The sequence below is a fragment of the Pelobates fuscus genome, chromosome 10, assembly GCF_036172605.1.
Source record: "Pelobates fuscus isolate aPelFus1 chromosome 10, aPelFus1.pri, whole genome shotgun sequence".
Classification (NCBI taxonomy): domain Eukaryota; kingdom Metazoa; phylum Chordata; class Amphibia; order Anura; family Pelobatidae; genus Pelobates; species Pelobates fuscus.
In genome coordinates this window covers 140,203,817-140,224,644 of record NC_086326.1, presented here as the reverse complement: position 1 = coordinate 140,224,644, position 20,828 = coordinate 140,203,817, and the positions used below count along the sequence as shown (strand labels likewise).

The following is a 20,828-nucleotide window of genomic DNA, read 5'->3' as shown; positions in this document are numbered from 1 at the left end:
GGTATATTCCAGCAGCGCAAAGGTCCCGCGATAGAGAAGGTAGGGACTTTGTAGGATTGGCTGACACTGTCATGGAGGACTATTGATACCGACCGGGCTCCATCCCCCTTGGTCGAGCGGAGCCTATGGTCGATGTATCAATAGGGGGGAAAAGGAGTGCGTTCATGATCGACACTGGTGCTGAACATTCAGTGGTGACTAATCTAGTTGCTCCTCCATCTGGAAGGACTATTACTGTGATAGGAGCAACTGGAAGAAGTGCTGAAAAACCGGTTCTTAAAAGTCGACTCTGTACATTGGGAGGCCACGTAGTAAAACACCAATTCCTTTATATGCCTGAATGTCCAGTCCAATTGCTGGGACGTGATATGCTATCAAAATTACAAGCGCAGATTACGTTCCTACCAAATGGAACAACATCCTTAAAGTTTAATGGACCTTCAGGTATTATGACTTTATCCGTACCAAAGGAAGAAGAGTGGCGACTTTATACAGTGTTGACTAGCCAAAACCCTAGGAGTGATGAGACATTGTTTAACATACCAGGAGTTTGGGCAGAGAACAACCCACCAGGACTGGCCCGCAATATTCCACCAATAAAAATTGAACTGAAACATGGGGTTTATCCAGTGAGCCTAAGACAATATCACATTCCGCAGAAGGCTAAGAAGAACATCCAATCCTATCTGGATAAGTTCATACGGTATGGTATCCTAAAATTCTGTACTTCCCCCTGGAACACCCCATTGCTGCCTGTTCAAAAGCCCGGTACAGATGAGTATCGACCTGTGCAGGACTTAAGAGCAGTCAATGATGCGGTTGTTAGTATACATCCAGTTGTACCCAATCCATATAACCTGCTTGCTTTAATTCCGGGCGGGGCTACTTACTTCACAGTCTTAGATCTCAAAGATGCCTTCTTTTGCCTCCGAATTGCCGCAGAAAGCCAATGTATTTTCGCTTTCCAATGGGAGAACGCTGTAACGGGCTCAAAACGCCAAATGACTTGGACAAGACTGCCCCAAGGGTTTAAAAATTCACCTACCCTATTTGGTTCAGCTCTAAGTCAAGATCTACTGGATTTCGAGTCTATCCCAGGAGAATGTGTATTGTTACAATATGTAGATGACTTGTTGATAGCAGCAGTTACAAAAGAAAAATGTCAGCAAGCAACGCACGATCTACTACATATTCTCTGGAAGGCAGGATACAAGGTGTCCAGGAAGAAGGCTCAGTTGTGTTTGCCAACTGTCAAGTATCTGGGATTCCATATCTCTGAAGGTCAAAGGATTATGGGGCCAGAGAGAAAAGAAGCTGTCTGCCAAATACCAATACCCAAGAATAGAAGACAAGTGCGAGAATTCTTGGGGGCAGCAGGCTTCTGTAGGATATGGATTCCCAGCTATGCGATACTGGCAAAACCTCTGTACGCAGCCATCAAAGGTACAGAGCACGACCCCTTCTTATGGACCCAAGAACAGCAAACGGCATTTGAAGATGTGAAGAAGGCTTTGATGAGTGCCCCAGCATTAGGTCTACCTGATCACACACGACCATTCTACTTATATGTACACGAGCAAAGAAGAATGGCTGTGGGAGTATTGACACAGTACTTGGGATCATGGCAAAGACCTGTTGCCTACATGTCTAAGCAACTGGATGCAGTGGCCAGCGGACTTCCACCTTGTCTAAGAGCCGTAGCTGCAGCCGCCCTGCTAGTAGCTGAAGCCGATAAACTCACTCTGGGTCAAGAACTTTATGTACGAGTCCCACATGCAGTACAGACGTTGTTGGATTACAAAGGAAATCATTGGTTTAGTAACAGCCGTATGACCAAGTATCAAGCAATGTTGTGTGAAAACCCAAGAGTGCATTTAGAGACTGTAAACACCTTAAATCCAGCTACCCTTTTGCCGCAACCTACTGAAAGTCAACATGATTGTTTGGAAGTAATGGATGAAGTATTTTCAAGTAGACCAGATCTTCGTGATTTTCCCATCCAGAACCCCGATGTTCAATATTACACCGACGGCAGTAGTTATGTGAAAGAAGGGATCCGCTATGCAGGATATGCAGTGACAACAATAGACAAGGTGATAGAAGCTCGGCCACTGGCGAAAGGAACATCAGCACAAAAGGCAGAATTAATAGCACTAACACGAGCGTTACAATTGGCTGAAGGTTTAAGAGTAAATATCTATACGGACTCTAAGTATGCGTTTTTAACCACTCATGCCCACGGAGCTTTGTATAAAGAAAGAGGACTACTGAATTCAGAAGGCAAAGAAATCAAGTACGCAGCTGAAATCCTACAACTATTGGAAGCAGTGTGGGAGCCGAAAGAAGTCGGTATCATACATTGTCGAGCGCATCTGAGAGGAGATGGTGATGTAACCAAGGGAAATCGGATGGCAGATAGTGCAGCTAAGCGTGCTGCTGAATCAGGAAGACAGGAGTATGTGGGGCATATAGCTGCTCTTATACCAACTCCACTGTCCCAATGGACTCCAGTTTATACAGCTCAAGAAGAGGAGTGGTTAAAGACTGAACCGGGAAAGTATTTGGAGAACAAGTGGTATCAGCTAGAAGATGGAAGAATAGTCATACCAGCATCACTAGCGGTAGAAATTGTCCAAAATTATCACAACGGGACACATTCTGGGAGAGACAGTACAGAAGAATCTCTCAGGAAACATTTCTACATACCAAGATTGTCCAACTTGACTCAGGCCATTGTACGTAGATGTGTAACGTGTGCTAAAAATAATGCAAGACAAGGACCAGTAAAGCCACCAGGAGTCCAGTTTATGGGGGGACTCCCCATGTCCGATCTACAAATAGACTTTACAGTAATGCCTAAATCGGGTGGACATCGTTACCTGTTGGTAATTGTGTGCACCTATTCAGGTTGGGTAGAAGCATGTCCTACTCGTACAGAGAAAGCAGGAGAAGTTGTGAGATTCCTGCTACGAGAAATAATACCCCGATATGGACTACCCTGTTCTATAGGATCGGACAATGGTCCAGCTTTTGTTCACCAGTGCCTACAACAACTGACTCATATGCTTGGTATAAAGTGGAGGCTTCATACTGCATATAGACCCCAGAGTTCTGGTAAGGTAGAGAGAATGAATAGAACTATTAAGAACCAGTTGGCTAAAATGTGTCAGGAAACCCAACTTAAGTGGAACGTTCTCTTACCCATAGCTTTATTGCGAATCCGCAGTACCCCTACCAGAAGGATGGGCCTCTCTCCTTTTGAAATCATGTATGGGCGACCACCTCCCGTACTTGGTAACTTAAGGGGGGACTTGAGTCAGTTGGGAGAAGGAATTACCCGGCAGCAGGTTGTAGAGTTGGGTAAGACTATGGAGGAGGTACAGAAATGGGTACAAGATAGATTACCTGTGAATATTTATCCCCCTGTTCATAGTTATCATCCAGGAGATCAAGTGTGGATTAAAGAGTGGAATAATGTACCGTTAGGGCCCAAGTGGAGAGGTCCTTATGTTGTTCTTTTGTCTACCCCTACAGCGATAAAAGTAGCCGAAGTGACTCCGTGGATACATCACTCCAGGGTTAAGCCAGCAGCAGTTGATTCTTGGCAAGTTACAGCAGATCCAGAGAATCCCTGCAGGATCCGGTTGAAACGCACTACTCAGTCGGAGTAACGAGGAATTATTGTGGATTACAAATTTTATTGTTACAGGTGTGAGTGAGAAGGCCATAATAAAGCCTGTCCGCTTACCAACACATAGTGTATAAGCCAGGAAAGTCTCGAAGGGACACCTGTGAAGACGAGCAGAACTCCATTCCCTGCAGCCCTCACATCCTGGAAGCTGAGGTTCCATCGCACGGACGAAGACTGAGGATGACGGCGAAAGATGTGCTTTTGATTGTGTTTATTTACATGTGTTTTTATATTCAGGAAGGTAGAGGTACCGACACTCCTAGCTGTGAGGTATGCATTAAGACTACGAGAACAGGTAACCATATTTCCCAAACCCTAATTTGGCATTCACAATACGAATGTAAAGGAGAGGTATCAAGATGTAGATACCTAAATATAGACTATAGTGTGTGCCATTTAGGAGTAGGAGAACCTAAGTGCTTCAGTCCAGAGTATCAACCTCGTACAATTTGGTTGACTCTCAGGAATGGAGATCCTCAGGGGACCCTAATTAATAAGACGGTGTTAGAATCCGTACATTCTTCGGGTGTTCTGCTATTTGATGCATGTAAGGCGATATCAAGTGGTAGAAAACCGTGGAATGTATGTGGGGATCTTAGATGGGAGAGGACGTATGGGTCTAATGATAAATATATTTGTCCCAGTAGTAAAAATAAATATGTGAGTCCTAGATGCCCAAATAAAGACTATAACTTTTGTCCATATTGGTCTTGTGTGGGGTGGGCGACTTGGGGACAGACAGTAGATAAAGACATGATAGTGACTAAGTTGCCGACTAGCCCATATTGTAAGTCTATGGAATGCAACCCAGTCCATATACTTATTAATAACCCCGACAAGTTCTTAGATAAGTATGGAAATTTATTTGGGTTTCAGATATACGGGACGGGTTTAGATCCTGGGACATTATTGTTTATAGGAATAGAGACTGATACGGTATCCTCCCAGACTCATCAAGTATACCATTCCTTTTATGAAGAGATGAGTATAGATAATAAGATCCCCCATAACGCTAAAAACCTGTTCATAGACCTAGCTGAAAGTATTGCCGGTAGTCTTAATGTTACCAACTGCTATGTGTGTGGAGGTACTAACATGGGAGACCAATGGCCTTGGGAAGCAAAGGAGGTAATGTCCGGTTCTGAGGCAGTTGACCAACTAATATCTACACAAGCCGATTATCATTTGAGTGTTAGAGGTAAATCTGAGTGGAGATTAAAGACCTCCATCATAGGTTATGTTTGCATAGCAAGGAAAGGAATAATGTATAATACTTCTGTAGGAGAATTAACTTGTCTAGGGCAAAAAGCTTATGATGATGATACTAAAAATACAACTTGGTGGTCGGCTTCAAATGTCTCAGAACCATCTAACCCGTTTGCTAGATATGCCAGTTTAAAGGATGTGTGGTTTGATTTATCCATCACATCTACCTGGAGAGCCCCAGCAAATTTGTACTGGATCTGTGGTAAGAAAGCCTATTCGGAGTTGCCACAGGACTGGGAAGGGGCATGTGTGTTGGGTATGCTCAAACCATCCTTCTTCTTGTTACCGATTGAAACAGGTGAGACTTTAGGTGTTAAAGTGTATGATGTGAATCATAGGAAGAAAAGGGGACCCCTAGAGATAGGTACCTGGGAAGATAATGAATGGCCTCCCCAGCGTATCATAGATTATTATGGGCCAGCCACGTGGGCAGAAGATGGTACCTTTGGTTATAGAACCCCTATTTATATGCTCAACCGTATTATAAGATTACAGGCGGTGGTTGAGATTATTACTAATGAGACCTCACAAGCACTCAATCTTCTAGCGAAGCATAATACCAGGATGAGGACAGCAGTGTACCAAAATAGATTAGCCTTGGATTACCTTTTGGCAGTAGAGGGAGGTGTATGTGGGAAGTTTAACCTGAGCAATTGCTGTCTTCAAATAGATGACGAAGGGCAAGCAATAGCTGAGCTTACTAGCCATATGGTTAAACTAGTGCATGTGCCTACTCAGGTATGGAAAGGGTACAATCCAAGTAGTTGGTTTGGTAGCTGGTATGAGTGGTTTGGAGGGCTTAAGGCAGTGGTAGGTGGAGTCCTACTGATTTTACTGTTGTGTCTACTCCTACCGTGTCTTATACCCTTAGTAGTTAGGTCTGTGCAAAGCCTGATAGGAAGTATAGCAGAGAGGAAGGCTGCTGCACAGATAATGGCGATATATAAGTATAAGGCTCTAGATCAAGGAGAACCAATGCAGGAAGATGAGTGTTAAAAGATTCACATCATAAGATAAGTCTGGTCTGGTTCATGGTAACCTGAGGTATATGCAAACCAAGGTTAAGTGATGCCTCAAGTAATTGTGAAATATCAGAGGCATCAAAGGGGGGAATGTGATGTAATTCCAGTAAAATACAAGTTTAGCAGGCTAAGATTGCCACAAGGCATATGTATGTATATGTGTTTGTAGTATCAGTTAGTTAATTACACGTAGCTAAGATACTGTTATCACTGTACTGACCAGGTGCAGGAATGTAAGAACTGGAATTACGCGTCCCTCTCCTTTGTATCAGATGAGCCACGTGGTTAGACCGGATGGATGAGTTTAGACTCTATTTATTAAATAGGTTAAGGGTATGTGTGGGTGTAGTTAATTGTGGGAGGAGCTACAGTGCTATATAAGGAATGTACTCTATGTATTCAGTACTCAGACTTTGCTGTATTTTGGTGACGCTAGTCCCTCTGAGTCCCGATCGGTGATCCAATAAAGAATCTCTTCCTTCCTGAAGAAACCTGTGTCCATCTCTCTGTGCTTGGCTTCCGTCAGTTTCTCCGGTATCATTGTTACATCCACCTCTTTGGGCTGTCCTCCTGAGGCGAAGAGGCAGTTCTGCACTGACCGAGGAAGCTCATTAGGAAAGCGTTGGATGTGTTCAAGGCACTCGCCGAACACGCGCATCAGGTGTCCAGTGCTTCTCAATGAAGAGCATTGGATTTGACCATGACAAGGGATTCTATTTCTCTTCAATGACGTTGCCTGAGGCAGAGCGGTGAACAGCACTGAGGGACTGGAAAAAGGTGAGTAAAAAGGTTTATATTCTTACATTTATTGGAAAATGGAGAGTATATATTACTAAGGACAGGGGCACTATAGCATTAGGAACCAGGTTTGTATTCCTTAAACTATAGTGTTCCTTTCATTGGAAAATAAAGAGACGGATTGCAAGGCTTGGACAAATGCAAAGGTTACTAGCATATATGGAGAGGGAAACATCTGGTTAAAGTAATCCTAAAATGTCCTTCACATGTTATCTGAAAAGATTATCATTAAATTACTCGAAGGCTCATTCAACCGAACAAATCAGACCTTACCTGTACAACAAAAATGGTCAGATGTACAATGGTATAAAAAAGGGATAAGTCCTAGAGGGGCCGTCTCACCCTGAGATTCCTAAGGAGGGATGTTAAATGGACACGATCATCACCAGAACAACTACAGCCTAATACAGTTATTCTGTTGACTATAACCTGTCTGCTCACAGACATCACAATGTGATTGCGCTATATAAATAATAAAATAATAATAATGACAAAACTTGACAGTGTTTGCTCTGCCTTTTGTCAGGTGTAGGGAATATAAACATAAATCAAAGTAGCTCCTTTATTGTCTTATGATACGTTCTGACTGTGGGTTGAAATTCTAACACGGTCAATAATATGAGTTTTTAATAATATTTTATCTTTATAAATAAAATCAGCTCCAGTATATAAAATCTCTATATAATAAAGAAAGAATAAAAGCTCCCCCATAAAACCTGCATATAATGACTGTGTCTGTGTCTATGGCTCAGGTACATTCTATCACATATCGCTATCATTATAATCTCCATCCATCCACTTTATGGGAAGAAGAAGCCTGCCCGAATCAATCATGGCCGCCGTGTACTCGAACGCTGTATCATCTCTATGGTAACGAGTGGTGACTGACGTATCCAGAGCTGGAAGCCAATCATATGACTCGGTGTTATGTATCCGCCTAATGACTCATCTCATGGATTCGAGTGGTTTCCGGTCCCTGTAACAGGAAGTAGACTGGCCGGAAGTGAAAGAGTAGTTTAGTCAATGCTCAGAGAGAGGAGCTCAGTGGCAGGTATGTGCTGGTCTCAGTATAGAGATGGCGTGTCTGCAGCTGGGAGCTGGCAGGTGGGGGCTCTCTATTAGTAAGGGGATCAGTCTACTGCACTGTCTGAATCAGGGAGAGACACCCTGCACTGTCTGAATCAGGGAGAGACACCCTGCACTGTCTGAATCAGGGAGAGACACCCTGCACTGTCTGAATCAGGGAGAGACACCCTGCACTGTCTGAATCAGGGAGAGACACCCTGCACTGTCTGAATCAGGGAGAGACACCCTGCACTGTCTGAATCAGGGAGAGACACCCTGCACTGTCTGAATCAGGGAGAGACACCCTGCACTGTCTGAATCAGGGAGAGACGCCCTGCACTGTCTGAATCAGGGAGAGACGCCCTGCACTGTCTGAATCAGGGAGAGACGCCCTGCACTGTCTGAATCAGGGAGAGACGCCCTGCACTGTCTGAATCAGGGAGAGACGCCCTGCACTGTGTGAATCAGGGAGAGACGCCCTGCACTGTGTGAATCAGGGAGAGACGCCCTGCACTGTGTGAATCAGGGAGAGACGCCCTGCACTGTGTGAATCAGGGAGAGACGCCCTGCACTGTGTGAATCAGGGAGAGACGCCCTGCACTGTGTGAATCAGGGAGAGACGCCCTGCACTGTGTGAATCAGGGAGAGACGCCCTGCACTGTGTGAATCAGGGAGAGACGCCCTGCACTGTGTGAATCAGGGAGAGACGCCCTGCACTGTGTGAATCAGGGAGAGACGCCCTGCACTGTGTGAATCAGGGAGAGACGCCCTGCACTGTGTGAATCAGGGAGAGACGCCCCGCACTGTGTGAATCAGGGAGAGACGCCCCGCACTGTGTGAATCAGGGAGAGACGCCCCGCACTGTGTGAATCAGGGAGAGACGCCCCGCACTGTGTGAATCAGGGAGAGACGCCCCGCACTGTGTGAATCAGGGAGAGACGCCCCGCGTGAATCAGGGAGAGACGCCCCGCGTGAATCAGGGAGAGACGCCCCGCGTGAATCAGGGAGAGACGCCCCGCACTGTGTGAATCAGGGAGAGACACCCCGCACTGTGTGAATCAGGGAGAGACACCCCGCACTGTGTGAATCAGGGAGAGACACCCCGCACTGTGTGAATCAGGGAGAGACACCCCGCACTGTGTGAATCAGGGAGAGACACCCCGCACTGTGTGAATCAGGGAGAGACACCCCGCACTGTGTGAATCAGGGAGAGACACCCCGCACTGTGTGAATCAGGGAGAGACACCCCGCACTGTGTGAATCAGGGAGAGACACCCCGCTCTGTGTGAATCAGGGAGAGACACCCCGCTCTGTGTGAATCAGGGAGAGACACCCCGCTCTGTGTGAATCAGGGAGAGACACCCCGCTCTGTGTGAATCAGGGAGAGACACCCCGCTCTGTGTGAATCAGGGAGAGACACCCCGCACTGTGTGAATCAGGGAGAGACACCCCGCACTGTGTGAATCAGGGAGAGACACCCCGCACTGTGTGAATCAGGGAGAGACACCCCGCACTGTGTGAATCAGGGAGAGACACCCCGCACTGTGTGAATCAGGGAGAGACACCCCGCACTGTGTGAATCAGGGAGAGACACCCCGCACTGTGTGAATCAGGGAGAGACACCCCGCACTGTGTGAATCAGGGAGAGACACCCCGCACTGTGTGAATCAGGGAGAGACACCCCGCACTGTGTGAATCAGGGAGAGACACCCCGCACTGTGTGAATCAGGGAGAGACACCCCGCACTGTGTGAATCAGGGAGAGACACCCCGCACTGTGTGAATCAGGGAGAGACACCCCGCACTGTGTGAATCAGGGAGAGACACCCCGCACTGTGTGAATCAGGGAGAGACACCCCGCACTGTGTGAATCAGGGAGAGACACCCCGCACTGTGTGAATCAGGGAGAGACACCCCGCACTGTGTGAATCAGGGAGAGACACCCCGCACTGTGTGAATCAGGGAGAGACACCCCGCACTGTGTGAATCAGGGAGAGACACCCCGCACTGTGTGAATCAGGGAGAGACACCCCGCACTGTGTGAATCAGGGAGAGACACCCCGCACTGTGTGAATCAGGGAGAGACACCCCGCTCTGTGTGAATCAGGGAGAGACACCCCGCTCTGTGTGAATCAGGGAGAGACACCCCGCACTGTGTGAATCAGGGAGAGACACCCCGCACTGTGTGAATCAGGGAGAGACACCCCGCACTGTGTGAATCAGGGAGAGACACCCCGCACTGTGTGAATCAGGGAGAGACACCCCGCACTGTGTGAATCAGGGAGAGACACCCCGCACTGTGTGAATCAGGGAGAGACACCCCGCACTGTGTGAATCAGGGAGAGACACCCCGCACTGTGTGAATCAGGGAGAGACACCCCGCACTGTGTGAATCAGGGAGAGACACCCCGCACTGTGTGAATCAGGGAGAGACACCCCGCACTGTGTGAATCAGGGAGAGACACCCCGCACTGTGTGAATCAGGGAGAGACACCCCGCACTGTGTGAATCAGGGAGAGACACCCCGCACTGTGTGAATCAGGGAGAGACACCCCGCACTGTGTGAATCAGGGAGAGACACCCCGCACTGTGTGAATCAGGGAGAGACACCCCGCACTGTGTGAATCAGGGAGAGACACCCCGCACTGTCTGAATCAGGGAGAGACACCCCGCACTGTCTGAATCGGAGTGATGTGCTGCAGAGCCTGATGCAGTCAGAGAGAGAGATCCTGCAGAGCCTGATGCAGTCAGAGAGAGAGATCCTGCAGAGCCTGATGCAGTCAGAGAGAGAGATCCTGCAGAGCCTGATGCAGTCAGAGAGAGAGATCCTGCAGAGCCTGATGCAGTCAGAGAGAGAGATCCTGCAGAGCCTGATGCAGTCAGAGAGAGAGATCCTGCAGAGCCTGATGCAGTCAGAGAGAGAGATCCTGCAGAGCCTGATGCAGTCAGAGAGAGAGATCCTGCAGAGCCTGATGCAGTCAGAGAGAGAGATCCTGCAGAGCCTGATGCAGTCAGAGAGAGAGATCCTGCAGAGCCTGATGCAGTCAGAGAGAGAGATCCTGCAGAGCCTGATGCAGTCAGAGAGAGAGATCCTGCAGAGCCTGATGCAGTCAGAGAGAGAGATCCTGCAGAGCCTGATGCAGTCAGAGAGAGAGATCCTGCAGAGCCTGATGCAGTCAGAGAGAGAGATCCTGCAGAGCCTGATGCAGTCAGAGAGAGAGATCCTGCAGAGCCTGATGCAGTCAGAGAGAGATCCTGCAGAGCTTGATGCAGTCAGAGAGAGATCCTGCAGAGCTTGATGCAGTCGGAGAGAGAGATCCTGCAGAGCTTGATGCAGTCGGAGAGAGAGATCCTGCAGAGCTTGATGCAGTCGGAGAGAGAGATCCTGCAGAGCTTGATGCAGTCGGAGAGAGAGATCCTGCAGAGCTTGATGCAGTCGGAGAGAGAGATCCTGCAGAGCTTGATGCAGTCGGAGAGAGATCCTGCAGAGCTTGATGCAGTCGGAGAGAGAGATCCTGCAGAGCTTGATGCAGTCGGAGAGAGAGATCCTGCAGAGCTTGATGCAGTCGGAGAGAGAGATCCTGCAGAGCTTGATGCAGTCGGAGAGAGAGATCCTGCAGAGCTTGATGCAGTCGGAGAGAGAGATCCTGCAGAGCTTGATGCAGTCGGAGAGAGAGATCCTGCAGAGCTTGATGCAGTCGGAGAGAGAGATCCTGCAGAGCTTGATGCAGTCGGAGAGAGAGATCCTGCAGAGCTTGATGCAGTCGGAGAGAGAGATCCTGCAGAGCTTGATGCAGTCGGAGAGAGAGATCCTGCAGAGCTTGATGCAGTCGGAGAGAGAGATCCTGCAGAGCTTGATGCAGTCGGAGAGAGAGATCCTGCAGAGCTTGATGCAGTCGGAGAGAGAGATCCTGCAGAGCTTGATGCAGTCGGAGAGAGAGATCCTGCAGAGCTTGATGCAGTCGGAGAGAGAGATCCTGCAGAGCTTGATGCAGTCGGAGAGAGAGATCCTGCAGAGCTTGATGCAGTCGGAGAGAGAGATCCTGCAGAGCTTGATGCAGTCGGAGAGAGAGATCCTGCAGAGCTTGATGCAGTCGGAGAGAGAGATCCTGCAGGGCCTGCAGCAGTCAGGGAGAGATGTCCTGCAGGGCCTGCAGCAGTCAGGGAGAGATGTCCTGCAGGGCCTGCAGCAGTCAGGGAGAGATGTCCTGCAGGGCCTGCAGCAGTCAGGGAGAGATGTCCTGCAGGGCCTGCAGCAGTCAGGGAGAGATGTCCTGCAGGGCCTGCAGCAGTCAGGGAGAGATGTGTTGAGGAATAAATTAGGGCGCCATGTTCAGCGGGACCTGGATCAGTCAGGGTGATATTCAGGTATGGATAATGAGGGATTCACACAGTCATAATGCAGCTCAGTAAGGTGTGGGGTTGAATGTATTATGTTTTCATAACTCCCATCATGCTAGAATGACCGATAGGGTCATCTTAGATTTAATAAGAAGTGATATTGTTGATAACCAAGTGAGGGAAACACATAACTCATAATAAAATGATTTCATTTATAAACAGAGCTCTGTTACAGTACATCTCATTGGTGTGTTATGGTGCAGAGAGTCTTTTTTAAGCAGTTTAACAAAATAATAAAATATTGATAACCCCAAACCCAGCCCTTCTTCTGTGGCTAATGTAATGCGGAAGTTAACGTTCATATTATCTGTCTAACTTTGGGAGAAAAGGATAGGTTCAAAGTGCTGGTTTAATTTTTCCTCATCCTATCATTGACGCACAAAATAGGACAGACACAAGAGTTGGCATTGGTTTTAGGAGAGCTCGGTTTGGTATTTTTGATTCCCAAAGACACTTTGAATCATCACTGCAATGTGCTGCGGTGGTTATTGTGCTTAAAGTGCAGACATACTCCATACCGGAAGTGATTCTTATACTAATTCAAGCATTACTTGGATGTGTGTTAATAAAAATGGATTTGTTTATTGAAGGAACACTATAGCATTAGGAATACAAACCTGTAATCCAAACAATATAGTGCCCCTGAAGATGTAAGTGTTTCCCCCCTCTTTTAAAATATAATTAAAGGGACACTATAGTCACCAAAACAACTTTAGGTTAAAGGATCACTATAGTGCCAGGAAAACATACTTGTTTTCCTGGTACTATAGTGCCCTGAGGGTGCCCCCACCCTCAGGGTCCCGCTTCCGCAGGGCTCTGGAGAGAGGAAGGGGTTAAACACTTACCTTTCTCCAGCGCCGGGCGGGGAGCTTTCCTCCTCCTTCCTCGCGACGTCATCGCCTGAATGCGCATGCGCGGCAGGAGCCGCGCTCGCATTCAGCCGGTCGCATAGGAAAGCATTTACAATGCTTTCCTATGGACGCTGGCGTCTTCTCACTGTGATTTTCACAGTGAGAAGCACGCAAGCGCCTCTAGCGGCTGTCAATGAGACAGCCACTGGAGGCTGGATTAACCCTCAGTATAAATGTTTATAAAAAAAAAGGGTTAATCCTAGAGGGACCAGGCACCCAGACCACTTAATTAAGCTGAAGTGGTCTGGGTGCCTAGAGTGGCCCTTTAATGAAGCAGTTTTAGTGTAGAGATCATGCCCCTGTAGTCTCACTGCTCAATTCTCTGATATTTAGGCGTTAAATTACGTTGTTTATGTAGCCCTATCCACACCTCATACAGGAGCACTGGAAACATGATGCGCATGCATGGTGAGAACAAGCAGAGAGGTACAGGAGGTGTGGATTTATATGTCCCTTTCTGTCTTATTCCTGCTGTGCTGTCTCAGTGATTTGTCGTTATGCATTACCAGAAGAGTAAAGAGTAGCGGAAGAAGGAGTAAATGAACGGAAATTACTTATATCTTTAACCCCTTAAATCCGGAGGACGTACTATTACGCCCTGCAGGAACCGGCTCTAAACGCCGGCGGGCGTAATAGTACGTCCTCGCCATAATGGCCGCCCACGTGGCCGGCGCTAATCGCCCGCTGCAGATCGCGGTCGGGGGGGATGCCTGGCCCCCCAGGCAACCCCCCCTGTGGCCGGTGACCGCGATCTGCAGTCTCTGATCGCAGTGACAGGCTGTCACTGCGACCAGTATTAAGCATGTGTCAGCCGATTTCAAATCGGCTGACACATGCGGCCGGCGGCTTTCCCCTTCTGCAGATCGCGGTCGGGGGACTTACCTGGCCCCCCAGGCAGTCCCCCTGGGGTCAGTGACCGCGATCTGCTAGGTCTGAGATCGCAGTGACAGGCTGTCACTGCGATCTCAGAGCGCTCTGATCGCAGTGACAGCCTGTCACTGCGATCAGTGTTACATGTGTCAGCCTATTGGCTGACACATGTAACTGGCACAGTGATCCCCCTGCAGATTGGAAGGGGGGAGTGCTTGTACCACCCAGGCACTCCCCCCTGTGGTCAATTACCCAATCTGCAGGAGGTGATCACAGTGACAGGCAGTCACTGTGATCACTGATCCTGTGTGTCAGCCAGTGATGTGACATCACTGGCTGACACTGTCTCTGCCCCCTGTCCTGTAAAAAAAATAAAATATTAGTTAAAAAAATAAATAAAAAAAATGACAGTTACAAATAAAATATACTTAGATCATATATATTATATATATATGATCTAAGTATATATATATATATATATACACATACACACACATTTACACATACACGACGTGTATTTAAATATTAATATATATATATATATATATATATATTAATATCAAATTACACGTAGACTGATACTGATTAAATATATATATAATTATTGTTATATATATATTTATAAATAATATAAAAAAAATAAATATGTAAATACGTAAAAAAATAAAATAAATAATTAAAAATAAAATATTAAAAAATATATAGATGTGTTTTATTTCGTTCTAACTGTATTGTGATATTAATATATATATATTTATATCAAAATACACGTAGAACGAAATAATATATATATCTATATACATAAATATATACGTATATATCACTATATATATACCTATATATAAATAAAAATATTAAAAAAATATATATATATATATACGTATATATACACATATGTATATATATACATATATTAATTCTACACATATATTTATGTAATAATTTTACATAATTAGGTATCCTAATTAATTACAGTTAGCGGGACCTGCCTGACCACCCATGCCGAAAGTATAGGGAATTTAATTTGCTAGCACTATATTTAACCCTATAACTTTCCAAGACACCATAAAACCTGTACATGGGGGGTACTGTTTTACTCGGGAGACTTCGCTGAACACAAATATTAGTGTTTCAAAACAGTAAAATGTATTACAACCATGATATCGCCAGTAAAAGTGACGTTTTTTGCATTTTTCACGCACAAACAGCACTTACAGGGACGATATTATTGCTGCAATACTTTTTACTGTTTTGAAACACAAATATTTGTGTTCAGCGAAGTCTCCTGAGTACAACAGTACCCCTCATGTACAGGTTTTATGGTGTTTTCAAAAATTACAGCGTCAAATATAATGCTTGTGTTTAATTTTTTTCACATTAAAATTCGCCAGATTGCTTACGTTGCCTTTATGACCCTATGGTAGCCCAAGAATGAAAATTACCCCTATGATGGCATACCATTTGCAATAGTAGACAACCAAAGGTATTGCAAATGGGGTATGTCCAGTCTTTTTTAGTAGCCACTTAGTCACAAACACTGGCCAAAATTGGCGTTTTTTGCATTTTTCACACACAAACAAATACGAACGCTAACTTTGGCCAGTGTTTGTGACCAAATGGCTACTAAAAAAGACTGGACATCGCTTATTTGCAATACCTTGGGTCGTCTACTATTGCAAATGGTATGCCATTATGGGTGTAAATTTATTTCCTGGGCTACTATACAGTCTCAAAGGCAACGTAACCAATCTGGCGAATTTCAATTTCAAATGTAACACGCTATATTTGACCCTGTAACTTCCCAAAACACCATAAAACCTGTACATAGGGGGTACTGTTTTACACGTGAGACTTTGCTGAATACAAATATGTGTATTTTATTGCAGTAAAAGCAAACAGTATTATGACATTAACAGTTAAAATGTCATGTAGAACGAAAAAAATCAAAAAAAATCTTATTTTCTCCCATTTTTTTCATATTAAATTATGTTTCATAGCTAAATATTTGATATTAAATGAAAGCCCTGTTTCCCCTGAATAAAATGATATATAATAAGGGGGGGTGCATTTAATATGAAAGAGGTGAATTACGGTTGGACAGACATATAGCGCAAATGCCAGGTTTTGTTTACGTTTTGTTTCGTTCACAACTTGTACATTTGGCTGCGGTGTTAAGGGGTTAAATAAAAGCTTTCATTATTGAATTTTTGAGCCTGTCTGTCCAGCCTTGACGCAGCAATTTACACTTCTCCCCAAATATATCTTCATTATAATGTCAAATAAAACACATTGATATAAAAAAAACTGTCTTGTTTCTTCTGTGAATTAAAGCGGTACGGTCACCCCCACTCAAAAGTATTTCATAAAGGTAGAATCGTTGTGAAATACTCATTTTCATTGTGTTGGAATTTTACTGAAAAACACTCCAGGCGGAACTAATGTGTCATTCCCGACAGCGTCACCAGTGACAGCTGCAGGGACTTGGCTCTGTCTATGGAGGGTCTTGTGGTATCATCCATATACCTCACTGATGTACTCCCATGCATGTAGTAGTGGCTCCTGGTGCTGAAGCCTCCGAAGCTAAAGAGGACCCCCTGGAATATTATAGTCACACTCGCAAGGGACAGGTTCAGGTCAGTAAATCTCATTGTTATCTGCCCCCCACCCTGGCCACCGTACCCCCCTGTCGGTGAAAGTGCCGTTTTGATAATGTGCTTTGGATTTAAACGCTCAGGAATAGCATTTACATAAACACATATCCAGCCTTACATTAAGCTAAAGTTGTTTTGGTGCTTAGAAAATACATTTATTGACATGAGCAATGGAAATGCTAGTGGCATGATGCTTGCTTGTGATCTAGAGTGGAAAGGTATACTGAAATGAAAAAGGGCATCATATGGATAGCCTGAGGAGACAATGTAAGTGAGGGGAACATTCAAACACACTGACTGATGACACATGTACATCAATGCATTTACAGACAGTGACACTCCACTCATATCTCCCTATAGAGATATATCTGCTGGCCCATGAAGTGCAGGGTTCTTGGATAGGTACATTGACATCACTATTCTATCAGTCACTATTACCCCAAAAATCGAATGCATCTGCTGCTCTTGAAAAATATATAGATGTATTACTACAGGTATATAAGTGACCACATGCTCTCTTTTTCAATATGTCTGTCTTTGAATATTTAGATAATTGTTCAAAAACCAGGAGAGTGCCTAGCCTAGCACCAGTCTCAATATCCCAGATGATTTTTGTAGAACCATGATTCGAAGCATGGTGTATCAACCTGAATTACATACATGAGAAACACAATGACATCAAGATCACCCACCTGCTGACTGGAGAGGTGAGGCTTCTGGGAATGGGATATTATACAGTAAAACCAAGGGATGTGACTGTATCATTCTGTATGGCAGGCTTCTATATGGTGTGAAGACCTAGCTATTTCTCAATGGAAGAGCAAGAGTGTTCGGAAGACCACCACAATCCTTGCATGGACAAAATGGATGATTGCCAATCCATCCGCTCACTGGGTAAGTGAAGATGCAATCATTGTGATTCTTACCTGTAGACCATACTTACATTTATAGATCCCCAGATAGGTTACGTGTCTATTTATATAAAAGTTGTGTATATACACATTTGGCCTTTTACCTTGTACTAAGTAGATAAAAAAAATAATCAATTAACAGTATTTGCTATTTTTATTTATTTATTTTACCAATAGATCATTACTGCAACATTACATTAAATGGATTTTCAATATCTTTCTTCTTCACCAGAGCTTGTCCCCACAGAGGAAACAGACACAGATGATCTGGGAGAACAATACTTGGAAGAAAATACATCTAGAACCAGTCAGTCTATGGATAAAGGGGATTCAACCTGCTGTCACGAAGGAAGGCTTGGAGATGCTGATATTGATACACACACAGAACACACACAAATAGATAAACCATATACTCTAATTAAGGAGGAACCAGTCTTGTCTGAAGAAGAAATTTCCTTGGACACAAGCATATACATGCCCGCAGAACATTCACAGCCAGAATACACACCTGTTTATATTAAGGAGGAACTTCTCTCGTGTCAAAAACATGTTCTCACGGACACCAATATTTATACACCTGCAGAACATACACAGCTAGAATACATGCATGTTCGTATTAAGGAGGAACCAGGAGAATTAAATCGCACTAGTGCCAAACTGTATTCTCCTACAAAACATTCACCAACAGAACATATACCTTCTCATATTAAGGGAGAGTCAGACTCATGGGAAGAAGTGACTGTTACAGACACTGACATACACTCACCCACAGAACATACACAGACAGAACCTGCTTCTTCCCCTGTTAAGGAGGAATCGGACTCATGGGAAGAAGTGACTGTTATAGACACGGACATTCACTCACCCACAGCACATACACAGACAGAACCTGCTTCTTCCCCTGTTAAGGAGGAATCGGACTCATGGGAAGAAGTGACTGTTACAGACACGGACATTCACTCACCCACAGAACATCTGCAGAGTGAGGAATCTCTGTCCTCTCTTAAAGAAGAATCAGTCTCATGTGAAGAAGGAAATCTCACAGATACTGATATTAATACACAGGATGATAGCTTGATAGAGTTGGATTGCAGTGAATGCGGCAAAAAATGTATTGGGAAATGTGCTTATGTCTCTCATCAAAAAAAGCACACGGTAGAAAAAATGTTTAACTGCTCTGAGTGCCAGAAATATTTCTCCATTAATACAGAGTCTGATGAACAGCCTACCAATTCTAAGGACAATAAGCTTACCTGTACTGTGTGCAAGATCGTATGCACACGTGAAAATAATCTTATCAGCCATTATAAGACTCATTTAGAAAAGGAACTAATCCCATGTTCTGAATGTAGAGAGAGGTGCACTGGAACATACAATCTTATTACACATCGGAGAATTGAGACACCAGTGTCATGTTCTCAATGTGGTAAGTGGTTTTCTAATGCCACACGTCTTTCTGCGCATGAGTCGATGCACACAGAAGAGAAACCCTTCTCATGTTCCACTTGTGGGAAATGTTTCCGCACATATTTTAGCCTCGCTAGACATGATCTGAACCATGTAAGAGCCAAGAGATTTTTATGCTTAGTATGTGGAAAGTTGTTTTTGTATAAATCAAAGCTTGTTGAACACAATATGAGTCACACAGGAGAGAAACCATTCTCGTGTTCCGAATGTGGCAAACGGTTCAGAACTAAAGCAGATCTTATTAAACATGACAGGGTGCACACAGGAGAAAAACCATTCCCATGTCCTAAATGTGGGAAATGTTTTAAGCAAAAATCAACTCTCGGTTCACACCTACGCACTCACAGTGGAGAGAAACCCTACACCTGCTCTCAGTGTGATAAACGTTATGCTTCTATATATAGCCTTCGGCACCATGAGAAGACCCATCCAGTAAAGACACCATCTCAAATTCTTAATGTTTTAGTTGTAAATCAAGTCTTGCTAACATAAGCCAAGGCATGTAGAAAATACTGTTTTAGTTCAAGTTAACTAACTCCTGTGTCTTGAATGTGGGGACTGTTTACCAACACATTAAGAAAAATGCTAAGGGACTCAAAATAGATTATAACACTTTTTACTTCTGTTGACGAAACCTAAATCATGTGTTCTTTAAAGTTGAGTTCATGTACTTTCTGTTTGTGCAGTTTAATTTGACTGCTTGAACGTGCATATACATTTTTAATTCTATTTGTTGTATTAAATACAGTAAAATATGAATAATAAAAAATATTTTATATGAAAACGTTTACCTCAGCAATATCAACATCGCAAAATAGAAAATTATATTGTGTTAAAACTCTCTTTCCGTTATATTTATTATTGTGTTTCTTTACTAGTGTGCTGTATACCATGCTTCATAAGTCAAGTTCCAGTGATATACATAGCCTGATTAAACGACATAAGTTGGCACGTAACAATTCACTTCCAATGTCTCCCCACGCAGGGCAGCTAGTACTCTTAGTCTATGACACCTGGTTTTAAACCACAACTAGCCAGGCTTCTCTAACATGTGCCGTTATATCTCATGCCATGTTATTGTCTATTCTAGAAAGCTTACATCTGCTATCGTGGCTCTAAAAGAATGTCCGTATATCTTGTGCACAAAAAAAAAAAGTTAAAAGCTTTTCTTTCTCTCAGGACACTGTTTTTAAAATGTATTTCAACTGATCACATAGAGAACACTTAATATGGAGTAAAAGCATGCACATTTGGAAAAGGACAGTGATTGGCTGAAGAAGAGTTTTTTTTCTTTGCATTTCCAAAAACATATGGAAAACTATACATTACTCAACTGAAATTGAAAATAAAACAAACAACTAGTATGCTAGTTCAGGAAAGAACCGTTTTAAAGGACCACTATAGTGCCAGGAAAACATACTCGTTTTCCTGGCACTATAGTGCCCTGAGGGTGCCCCTGACCACCGTGGCCTGTATTTAATTGCAAGGGTGAGCACGATATATCTGCGCTACAGACTCCCAACCAAGGTAAGACCGTTACAGAATGAACTGAACGATATGGAGTCCGCAGAGATATGTAAGCTGCTCACCTCCCTTGCCTAGCAAGTGTCCAGCCTGACCCAGACTGTTTCAGAGCTGCAGCAAGAAGTTCCATTTCTTAAAGGCACAGTACGCCCAGCCCCGGAACCTGCTCATCCAGAGCCGTTTGTTGTGATGCCTGGAAGATTTGATGGTTCCCGTTCCTCATTTACAACATTCAGGATGGATTGTGAGCTC

At 44.5% G+C, this 20,828-nt stretch overlaps 1 protein-coding gene across 3 annotated transcripts; it reads left to right on the top strand.

Annotated features, from left to right (window-relative positions):
- Positions 1-7,781: 7,781 nt before the first annotated feature.
- On the top strand, positions 7,782-19,756 carry LOC134574561 (zinc finger protein 436-like). Of its 3 annotated transcripts, XM_063433686.1 has the most exons (4): positions 7,782-7,828; positions 17,224-17,381; positions 17,452-17,568; positions 17,818-19,756. In XM_063433686.1, exons 3-4 carry the CDS (start codon positions 17,487-17,489, stop codon positions 19,542-19,544), a joined length of 1,809 nt encoding a protein of 602 aa, XP_063289756.1. In that variant the 5' UTR covers positions 7,782-7,828; positions 17,224-17,381; positions 17,452-17,486; the 3' UTR covers positions 19,545-19,756. The 3 variants fall into 3 exon arrangements, with proteins under 3 accessions (XP_063289756.1, XP_063289754.1, XP_063289755.1); XM_063433684.1 differs by having other exon boundaries at positions 17,224-17,568; XM_063433685.1 differs by lacking the exon at positions 7,782-7,828 and having other exon boundaries at positions 17,063-17,568.
- The last annotated feature ends 1,072 nt before the right edge of the window (positions 19,757-20,828 follow it).

Excerpts from the sequence above, each read along its gene's own strand:
- LOC134574561 (XM_063433686.1), top strand. The coding sequence starts at position 17,487 with ATGGAAGAGCAAGAGTGTTCGGAAGACCACCACAATCCTTGCATGGAC. Across the intron at positions 17,569-17,817 it reads CCAATCCATCCGCTCACTGG|AGCTTGTCCCCACAGAGGAA; the intron begins GTAAGTGAAGAT and ends CTTCTTCACCAG.